The sequence below is a fragment of the Kryptolebias marmoratus genome, linkage group LG24 (assembly GCF_001649575.2).
Source record: "Kryptolebias marmoratus isolate JLee-2015 linkage group LG24, ASM164957v2, whole genome shotgun sequence".
Classification (NCBI taxonomy): domain Eukaryota; kingdom Metazoa; phylum Chordata; class Actinopteri; order Cyprinodontiformes; family Rivulidae; genus Kryptolebias; species Kryptolebias marmoratus.
Window position 1 is genome coordinate 4352069 of NC_051453.1, and position 11025 is coordinate 4363093.

An 11025-nucleotide genomic window follows, 5' to 3' on the forward strand; every position below is an offset into this window, starting at 1 on the left:
TTTTATTCCTGAAGTGAGAGAAATAGCTCCTCGCTCAGGAATAAGTTCTGATTTGTGTGGCGCTGATCTGAAACAGGACTTCTGTTCAGCTTCCTGTGCTTCTTGAAGTGAGCACCACTGGTGTCAGAATCTTTCTTTTTCTTTTACTGCAGAGGAAAGGACAAATCACACTGTTCAAAAATGAGAAATCCTCCTGATGAGTCATTTTCCTGTGTTTGTGCATTTATCAGGGACAGAATAAATGATACCCGGGGTAGGTGGTTTTATGTATTTATTTTAAGACGGGCTGTACAAATGTCACTTCAGGGGGTCTGCCACCTTCACCACTGCAGGTCTGTCCTGTTTTCACCTGTGCAGCTTCTGACTGATGCTTTTACCCTCTGAGCTTAAGCCACATTATGTTCTCATTGTCACACTCAGTTTGTACCTTTCAGACCAATAAAATGAGGAGAAATTTCCTTTAAAGCCTGTTTGTGTCTGGGCAGCACAACCTTGTAAGATGCTCAGGACAGATACTGTTTTGCTGCCATAGGAAAAGGAAATCAAAGACTCATTTGAATCTATGATGAACAAAAGCTATGTTATACAAATTTACCCCAGATACATGTGGATTTCTCATTGAGAGGTATGAATAAAACAGCACAGGATGTTTGAATTGGCTTTAACCATCCTAATGAGGTAAGGAGAACTTATGAGACCAGAGGTTTATATAAATTCATTTATTTATATTAGGTATTTATTAATATAAAAAGTGGGGACATTGTGTAAAAATGTAAATAAAAACAGAATGCAGTTATTTGTAAAGTTCATAAAGCCATATTTTATTCACAATGGAACATAGTAAACATATCAAATGTTTAAACTGAGAAATAAGGCCATTTTTAGGAAAAATAAGGTAATTTTGCATTTGATGGCAGCAACACAGGGTCATGTTTTTCCACTGTGAAACATTTCACCTTCTTTACCAACAGTCTGTAATTTTACTTTGAATAAAATTTGCAAATCATTGCATTCTGTTTTATATTTTACACACCATCCCAACTTTTTTTTTGAATTAAGGTTTTATTTGTTTAGCATTTTAAACTGTCTTCAAAACAAAAATGAAATGCATATTAAATATAAAATCATGTAGCAGGTATTTGTACACATTTTAATATTGTTTTCTTGTTTGTCAGAACAGACTGCTTGAAATGTTTGAGTTGTCTGAATTCTGTGGTTATCTTCTCTAAAGTCAGTCGTCATCTGAAATGATAGTTTTAAAAAATAGAAACCACAAATCGAGGCACTGACTGATGTTTTTCTTGTGTGTTTTAGGAAAATACGGGCGTAACAGCAGCCTGCCGTTCCTCAGACCTCCTCTCACTTCAGCTCTGCTCACGCTGGGAAAAGCTCACCAGGTCACCATAACATTATCATCCTGTGAGATTTCTCTCAGCATGTGTGATTTGTTTGTTATAGTTACAAAAGTTGTAATTTTTTTTTTTTTGTCTTTAACTCTGCAGAACGCTATGGTTGGTAATGGACTCGTCCTTCAGAACCTCCTGCACATGCAGCTCGCACAGCAGCAGCTCCTCCACATCAAAGACAAACGCATCAACAGTGTAAGACACCTGTGTCTGTGTGTGTGTGTGTTGATTTGCATTAGTTTGTGAGGAACGTAGTTGTGGGCACCGACATACCTGCTTTTACATTTCCGTTCTCTGCACTTAGCGCATAATAAAACCAAATTACCCTCAAATCACTCAACCTAATTGCCATTTTTTTGTTTAAAGTGAGACCTTCAGGTGGTGAAGCTTCCCTTGACATTTACATTCACATATTTTCTTTCAAAATGTCTCTCGTGTTTTCTTTAATTGCTGAAGAGAAAGCTAAAAGTCACAGTGACGGATGTTTGGATGCTTTCTTTAAAAAGTCACAGGCCAGATGCTTTTGGTTATTTTCGTTTTTTGTCTCTCAAGCTTCCCACAAAAACATAAAACCATTATGTATTTTACTTTTCTCTGGTTTGTTCTTATTTTGTGCCTGTGGCTCCTCCAAATGACATGTAGCGCTATGGCTAATAGTGCAAACAGGCAGAACAGAATGAAAATGGATAATGAAAAATTCATATTGGACGCAGCAGTACAATTCTTGTCTTTTGTCATTTAAATCCTTTTTCACTTTATTATGAAAAAAAGCCCTTAGATGACATTTTGTGGTAAATTAGTTTTATGTAAATAAAACTGAAATGAATTTTAGCTCCTGCCCTCGGTCTCCTTCTTCTCAAATGTTCCTTCTGTTCTCATTCTTCATTTTTATGCTTTTGAATGTTTTTTTTCCCCTATTCTTTGTCCGTATTGCTCCTCCTCCTCCTCCTCACTGCCTTCATCAGGTCTCCAGTCTGCTCGGGGACCCGTCCAGGTTGCTGATGCAGAAAGCTTTGTCTCTCCGGCCTCCGGGCCTCTTGCCTCTGGGGAAAGGCCTCCTGGGAGACTCTCCCACAGGTGAGAAGCCAAGTTGTCAGTTGCAGCTCTGGGAAGCAGGGAAAAAAATAGAAGTTTATTTAACCACTCCAAATAAATTTTAATCTATTTACAGCAAAAAACTTTTTTATTTACAGACAGCTCTTATCCTTCCCTATGCCCTCAACATTGTTGCACTAACTACAGTAGCTCAGAAGGGACAAAACACTGACTCCACAGTGGGTCTTTCCTATTTTTTATTTTTTTAATCAACTTTTCCAATATGTGTCTATGAAGAAGTGTGAGCGAGAAACTGCTTAGTTGGTTGTATTTCAGAGTTTTGACACTAGATGTTATAAACCTCCCAAACTGGACCTTTTTATCTTTATTGTATCCAAAGTCTTCAGTTGTAAACTATGTATTGTAAACTGTGTTGAGATCTGTTGACCATAGTTTATAATTTTGTTGTTTTTAAACTCTGCAAACCATTCAAGCCAGTATCTCACTATGTTGCACCAAATTGCAAACAGTGTTTGAAACAGAGTTTTTAAAATGTCTGGAAATGTTTGCAGGTGTTCTCATTCTCTTCATGTGAGACACAAAGCCACACATCTCTGTCACATGAATTTTGAGCTTGTTCAAAGAAATTGCATGACCAATTTTGTCTTAAAATAGTTTGAGTTTTCATCTGGAACCCTTCTCAGTTAAGTTTCTGTCATTCCAGAGCACTAACGCTGTTTTTGTATATTTCCCTGCTACTGTATGAAAAATAATGCATTTGGAACTTGACACTGTATGCGTTATTTGCACAAAATCAGAATTAGGATCGACTGCATCGTAAAATTCATGTTTTCTCACCATTTTCTCTTAGTTTTGAACTGCAGACTAATCTGCAACAGCTGCAGCCAAGTGAGAGACTGGCTTCAGTGACTCGCTTTTGATGGGGATATGTTAATCCTCAAAGAAACCAGTAAAGATGTGTTAGCACCCGCAGTAAGGATGGATAAATGTTGGCTATCTGAGCTGAATGTCTCAGTTGTGTTACTGTACAAAACATCCCCAGGAAGCTGCAGAACATTTACAATTCAAATCTCCAGCTGAGAGAAGTTCTGTTGTTTTAAGTGGAAATGATGTATCACACAGTTTGTACATCCCTGTATACACACACACACACACACACACAAACAACATCAGTGTATCCTAAGTGTTTGTGTGCTAATGTGCTTGTTTCTCTGCCTTCCTTTGTGTGTTTGAGTTTTCAGTTTTGTGTGTGTCTGTAATGTGAAGCTTTCATCCGTCTCGGCTACAAATGTTAGCTTTAGGCTGGTGCTGTAGAGGTTATTTGTCACAGCGATATTAGATTTGTAATATTTATGAGTGAGTGTGTGTTTGTTCACCTTTATTGTTATGTGCGTCTTAAAGTTGTGTGTTTTTTGTTTTTATGCATGTCTGTCTGTACATGTTTTTGTTATTAAACCCTGGAGTCAGTGGGATTTTGGGGGGATGGGGGTGCAGCTAAGTGCTGGGCTGTAGATGAACATGATAAGTGATGAAGTCTGAGCTGAGAACCCATTCTCAAATATTACAGTCAGACAGAGATGGACTGAGCTCTCAGATTTCAGCCTGAGTGTTCAGAGGAGACAGACCCTGATGGCCATCTGTAAAAGCTGTTTCGTATATTTCGCTGGCATCACCTTGCTTTCATTTTTCTTAGCTTAATTTCCTTTTTTCACACTATCTTTTGTCTCATCTTAACTTATTTCTCTCTCTCTCACATTCATTTCCTTTGCTTTTTTTTAATTTCCCCATGTGCTTTTTTCTCCCAGAGTTGGGCCAGGAGTCGGTGCCGTCTTCTACCCACAATGCTGCGGTAGTGGTATCAGCAGCAGGTGCGATGCCGTACCTTCAGGGTCTTGTAGGAGGAGATCAAAACAACGCCCTTTCCGTGTCAACAACACCTTCTGCTTCCTCCTCCTCCTGTGAAAAGCAGCCGGCTCCTCCTGGGACGATGGTGAGCTCCCAGCCTCAGGCTCAGAGCTACTCCCTGGGTATAAGTCACTCAGGCCTTGGCCCACCTCCACCTAAACCACCTGGAGGAGTTTATACATCCACCGGCCAGCACGGCGCCTCAGATGGCAACAGTCTGACCAACGTGGTGAGCACAGCAAACAAATCACACGTGTTACAAATCAGTTCTTTGATAGTTACTTGTCTTATTTTAGAAACCAGTAAATAGTATGCTTTCCAGTTTTTATGATATGAAACCCTAGATTTAAAGCCACTGGAAATTTGTGCGCCTTTCAAAAGTCAATCACTTGAGTCAGAACAAAATCACAATAATTCAGGAGTGTTTTCCTAACCCTTCTTAATGTTTTGTTGATAGAAAACTTAAGTTTGAAATCACTTCGGGTAAAAGTTTCACTTTGTTCTTAAACTCTTGAGTTTTATTTTTTTCAAATTCAACTTTGTGTTTCTTTGCTTGCAGCATTACAAGTTTTCTAGGCTTCCATTTGTTTTGACTAAAGGAAGATTTTAACTAATCCATCAGCCTGAAAGTTCCTCTCTCTTTCCACCCATCTTCCCATCACTCTGGAATGTGAAAAGGCTTTTTTTATTTTTACTTAAGCCTTATCGATCTTGCTGAAAACGCATGAAGCATAAAACAGCCACAGTCTCCCGAGGACTCTTTCTTTAATAGATTCCCATAATGCACTTCTCTAACGGCCATATCTTCTGATACAGTCTGAGACTTCCTGTCTGTCTTTTCAGCAGTTTTTCCTGTTCAGATGGAGCAATATTCCCCTTCAATTGTTTGCTTTCACTTTGACTTGGCCTTGATTAAATCCAGCTCTGCTGCGATCCTCAGACATCATCTGTTATGAGTTGGTGTAAAAGATAATCACAGTGCCGAGGTTCTTTGGGGAGCTGATTCCTGTTCCAGTGCTGTCTTCTGTAAAATGTAATTAACAGAACAATCTTTGCAGGTTCCTCAGCCTCTTTAGCAGCTCATAAAATTCATCTTTAAATCCTTAGATCGATTAACTCCTTTTAAATCGGTTTTATCTTCTTAGAGGTGAGGACAGAAAAGAAACAAAGGGATGTAGCAGACATTAACCCCCATTCTCCCTTCTACCCTGGATGATTGAAGATTATTTGACTTGGAGTTTCTAAAGATTTCTATGTAAATAACACAAATCTATTTAATCTCTCTTTAGGTAAACAACGGACAGAGTTCTTTATTGGGTGATCCTCCTAAAGAAGTCAGACTTCCCTCCAACCCGTATCTAAACCTGGCCAGTGTAATGCCAGGAGTCATTCTGCAAGGTGAGCACAGCAGTACACACACACACACACACACACACATAAGTATATGTATATATACATATATATATATATATATATAGCACCTCTTAAGTCCATGGTCTATATTGGACCATAAAATGTCACAAAGTAATGGGAATTACATTTAGTATTATTATTTTTGCACTTCACATGGAGGCCTGTGGTAGGTTTTTCTTTCTTTTTGTTAATAGAAAGTCATCTTTTGACCAAAGGTTTAAAAAAGGCACATTTGCAGGTTCTGACTTCAGGGTATCAGAGGCTAAACTGCTCCTTTATTCATGGAAAGCAGCAGCAGTCAGCATTGATTCAGAGCAGTTAGAACTAAATCCAGTCAATATCTTGAGTCAAATTTTTAGGCTGCATTCTGTATTTCTATGTTATTGGTGCACATTGCCAGTGAAACCTAAACATTGATGGTTTCACATGTTGTTTTCCGTGCAGCGAGTCTGTAGCTCTGTGAAAAAGGATGATGGTGAGCAGGGATCATCTGTTTGTTCTGGTTTCACACTTCAGTCAACTACAACAATAAAATGTCTGACAGGTGAAGTGACCACCCTTGCTGAGACAGTGGGGATACTGCCACTCGTCTAGATGTTAGTTGACATGTTGTTTCAAAACACACACTTATGAACAGCAGCAGCCTCTTCCAGCAGGACGACACACAACATGACAAAGTGCTCAAGATGTGGACCCACCTCCTAAACTCCCCAGATACTGATCAGATGAATCCTCTGCCAGGTTGTTCTGACGCCTCCTCGTGTGTCTGATTACATTTAAAACATAATATTCAAGTAGTTTGTGCAGTTTTCATCAATGTGACTGTTTTCTCTGGCTTTCATTTAATCTAAGTGCTGTTAATTGAAACTACTGTTTCTCTGCATGAAGGAACAAAATTTACTGATTTACTGAATCACCTTTCCAACAAAGAGATGAGTGTTTTATTCTGAAGACCTACAATACAAAAATCTGTAGTCATCCTTTATTCAGCCAGACTTCAGGCATAAAAAGGCTCCTGAACTCTAGAGATAAACCAAGTTTTGTCAACACAGAACAGATAACTTTTGAAAAAAAAAAAACTATTTGAAATGGGATCTTTTCACAGGGCTACCAGCATTCACAAGAGTCCCCAAAATGGGTTGCAACGTTTGCAGTGGTTCCAAATCTCCTTGCGTGGGTGGCGGAGGCATGCAGTCCTGACATTTGTTTTGAACATTTACAAAAAAAGAATAGTGGGGCAACTTTTCTCTTTAAATAGTCAGAGTCAATGTGACCTGTATCAAGAGTGCCAGAGCTGTATTTTGACTCCTGTAAGGAAGCTTCCGTCTGATAGAGAACATCTGAGGATAATAATATTGCAAATCTTAATTTTAAAAGTGTACTTCTGAAAATTAAAACCAGCCACTTGACTCGACTCGCTGGTTGCTTGGTCCCAAACACTCAAAATTCACTGAGACTGCAACAGGAAGTGTCTATTTTCTCATCATTTTGAGTCACCATCTCATCTCCAACAGCAGCTCAGTGAAATATTCCACCTTTAGACACTTTGTTACAAAGACAATATTTGTTCTCATATCTTGACTCTAATTTATGAAAAATGCCAAAGATAACAGTCTGGCAGACAGAAAACAGGATCTTAGCATCAACAAAGTGGTTCTCAAAGAGCCATTAGCTGACAACTTGGCCTGCAGTAGATGATCAGTTGAAGGATGATTCTTCTCTTAGGTCTTGTGTCAGGGCTTTGATGGACTTCTTCCCAATTCCTAATGATTTTCTCTGCTGTTTTTATTTGTATTATGCTGCATGCTGTCATGATCAGAGACATTAAGTGAAAAAGCAGCCAGAGTCTAAAGACAGACTTTGATCGTCCTTCAGAAAGTTCGGACAACTATTGATCAAGACCACTTTAAAACATTCCATAAAGTCTGGCTCCTTGGACTCTGCGTGGGGAGATTAGGAGTGGTTTAAAACTTCTGCACAGTTGTCAGTGCGCTGTAAATATCTTGTTGACCTCCTAGGTTTTATAATAGAACACACACACTGTGTCTGTGTTTCGTTCAGGCTCAGTTGGGAACAAGCCTCAGGGGGGACAGCCTGGAACTGGAGTGTACGGCAGCCCGGTTGCTCCTGTGGTCTCCCAGGGTTCTGGTTCTTTCCCCCACAGCACCGCGGCTACAACCCCCGCCCCGTACAGCTCTGACACCTCCACCGACTTCACCCAGTACAACCAAGCGTACACACAGGTACTGCAGCACACCCAGGTGTGCTAAACAGGTTTAAATAAAAAAGTGACAGTAGTAAATGGATACATGTAGGTTTGTGTTTGTTAGTGGATGATGGAAAATGAGTGGATGGATGAGAGCAGCTGTAACTAGGAGAGGCAGGGAGCTGGAAGAAATGCGAATGGGTTTGGATACTGGGACAGACAGAATGAGTGGATTTGGCAGTGAAACACTGTGTGTCTCCATCTGTCCCTGCTCCCCTCCTTCCTCAGCCCTCCACTCAAAACAATTCATGAAGCCCTCCTACGAGCTGTTTGTCTTCTCCCTTTCATCCATTCCTTAGTTCTTTCTTTCCTGCCATTCTGTTGTTTTTTCTTTTCTCTCCACTTGTCGCTGTGCCTCCTCCAGCAGCAAGTGACATATCTGATATTTTGCAGCAAGAAGAAAACCCAATTTTAAATGTTAATTACAATCTACTCATCCAAACAAATGAGTCGTGATTAGATAACCAATAAAACGGTTGGTTTAATTTGGCTGGAAAGACAAGACAAAGGAGGGAAACGGGGAAGAGGTGGGGAGGGGGGGACAATGGTTAATGAATGACAAAGAAAGAGCACGGCATGAAGGAGACTTAAAAATCAGCAAGGCAAGAAAATTACTGAGCAAACACAATCTGTCTGCTGTGTTCACCTGATGTTTGCTGGTGTCTGTGTGTGTTTGTGTGCCCCCAGGATGCCATGCAGCAGTGGTACCAGCAATACCAGGCAGCACAAGCTCACACTTACAGCACCGCTGCTCCACAGGACAACACAGCTGCAGATTACAACAAGGAGCACACACAGGTAACACACAGTGACCTCCGGGCTTTCAGTGTGGGAGCAGGTTTCAGGTGCACAAAAACATTGCCTTATTGTTTTTTAAATTAAGGTTTGACTAACGCTACTCTTGAGCTTTCATTCCTCAAACTTATTTTAGGGAACCTTCAAGATTATTTCAGCTTTGCTCTGTTGCGTTTCCACCGAGGTCTAAGGTGCACAGTAGATCAGGCATTAGGTGTTCAGGGTGTTGAGCAATAAAACCAGGAAGTGCTCTTCAACTGTGTTTACAATGTCTATAAAAATGGCATATTTATAAAATGTTCTAACTCACCTTCAGTATGTGAGCACAGGATGTATCTCCGTCAGTGCTGGAAGACAAACGAAGGACATTAATGCAAGAATGAACTGGATCAATGATGACTTTTATCTGCAGTATTTATTGGATTCCTGAGTTTTATCGCCCAGAAACTGGAAAAAAAAGCAATGCAACACCGAAGTTTAAATATGTGGAGATGCTTGAGCCAGCTGATGGGCAACAATATTTGCAGAAAAGGAGAGTATTGGACTAATCACACCCCTACGAAGACATACATGTGAGGAATAGCCAAAGGATTCAGATTAACTGCTGTTGATTTTCTGTTTAGTCGTGGTAAATTATCTGGTTTTCAACACGGTCCCATTAATGTTTGAGGACCTCAAGCCATACAAAAGTCTCCAAGCTTACAAATATGACTTCTCTGGTATCATTCCTCATTACAGCTAACATTGGAATGAGAAATGATTCAGACAGAATAACAACCAGGGTAAGTGTTATGTAAATGGGTAAACTACAGCTGAAGAGTTTTTATTTTTATGTTTTTCATAATGTGTGCTATGCAGCATTCTCTCTGAAAGTCATGTGACTCACTGAACTGGTTTCACGTTATCAGAAAAATACATTTAGCTGAAGCTGTTAATTCATAAAGAAAGTGCACAGATGAACAGAATGATCCGGGTCAGTTCTGTTCTGATTGAGGCTCGTGGTTTGGGTCAGGATATGTTGGCTTTGACGCTGGGACAACTCACTTGTTTGTTCACCTTGGTGAGTCACAATAGCAGAGATTCTGAAATCTTTTTATCCCTAATGGCCCTGTTTGAGCAACCAGAAACTGCACAGAAGTTGGCTGTTGTGGTTGAATGAACACCAGTCACTTTGTGTTCTCTCTATCCTTTGCGTTTATCCACTGGAGCTTGTCGTCCAACATGGCGGCCGGACCGTGTGAACAAACTGTGATGTCATCACAGAGCAGTCTTTTGTGATTTAAAACATAATAACTATGAAGCAGTTTGGTCTAAATGCCCATAACTTGTTCTCTTCCCTGAATATCTTTTTAGTATTTTACTTCCCCAAAGTCATCTCACATTTAATCTCCACTATGACTAATAAATCTGTTAACTTCCACTTGTATAAAAAAAAAATTATTAGTTTTGTTTGCGAACAGTTTACCTCTGACTCATGCAGAAGAGACAAACTGCACTGCAAGCTGCACAGCTCCCTTGGGCTGCAGAATTTAGATGGTAAAATGTTAATTTCTGATTCTTTTACATTTTAAAGCACAGATAAAATCACTCCAAGCAAATGATTTTAAACGAATTAAAAGAATCTGTGTTCAGCTGACATATTTCCCAGCATTTCACACTTCTGTGAGAACACACGCATACAGAGGCTGTATGACTCAATCAGGTAACTAAAAAAACTGGTACTGATCCATATTTTCAGGGGGTTATGGTTGTTCAGGTTTGTGCTGAGAGAGGACGTGTGCATCGGCCCAACTGTTTATCAGCTCTGTTCAAGTTGCACATTTCCTCAGAGTCTGGAGTGGTTTCATTTGTCCCGAAGAGTGTTACATCTGTGAAACACTTCAGGTTCAGGTTTTATTGGTCTCTTTTCAGTGTTTTGGAGTTTATCACTGCAGCTGAGTGATCTGCCTCCTCAGGTGATAAAAGCTGATTGTCTGAACAGGAAGGACTTTAGGTTTTTTGTGTTTAAAGTGTTATATTTGACCCTGCTTGTGTTTCAGGTTTCTGCAGCGACCTCTTACGGGGATTACACCTCCTACATGCAGGCTGTCAGTCAGTACTACTCACAACCTGCAACAACCAACCAGGCCTACCCCACGAAGGTACACACTCCACTGGAGAGAGACTGGGAGAGAGAGACCCCCC

General features: G+C 40.1%; 1 protein-coding gene across 1 annotated transcript in view; it reads left to right on the forward strand.

Moving 5' to 3' along the window:
* raver2 (ribonucleoprotein, PTB-binding 2) overlaps positions 1-11025 on the forward strand; it is a 69744-nt gene that overhangs the window by 55372 nt on the left and 3347 nt on the right. Inside the window, exons 8-15 of the mRNA XM_017420380.3 lie at positions 1315-1397; positions 1503-1601; positions 2372-2483; positions 4268-4596; positions 5657-5765; positions 7842-8023; positions 8734-8844; positions 10881-10982. Of these exons, the coding sequence (XP_017275869.1) occupies positions 1315-1397; positions 1503-1601; positions 2372-2483; positions 4268-4596; positions 5657-5765; positions 7842-8023; positions 8734-8844; positions 10881-10982 (1127 nt within the window). The remainder of the gene's footprint in view (positions 1-1314; positions 1398-1502; positions 1602-2371; positions 2484-4267; positions 4597-5656; positions 5766-7841; positions 8024-8733; positions 8845-10880; positions 10983-11025) is intronic.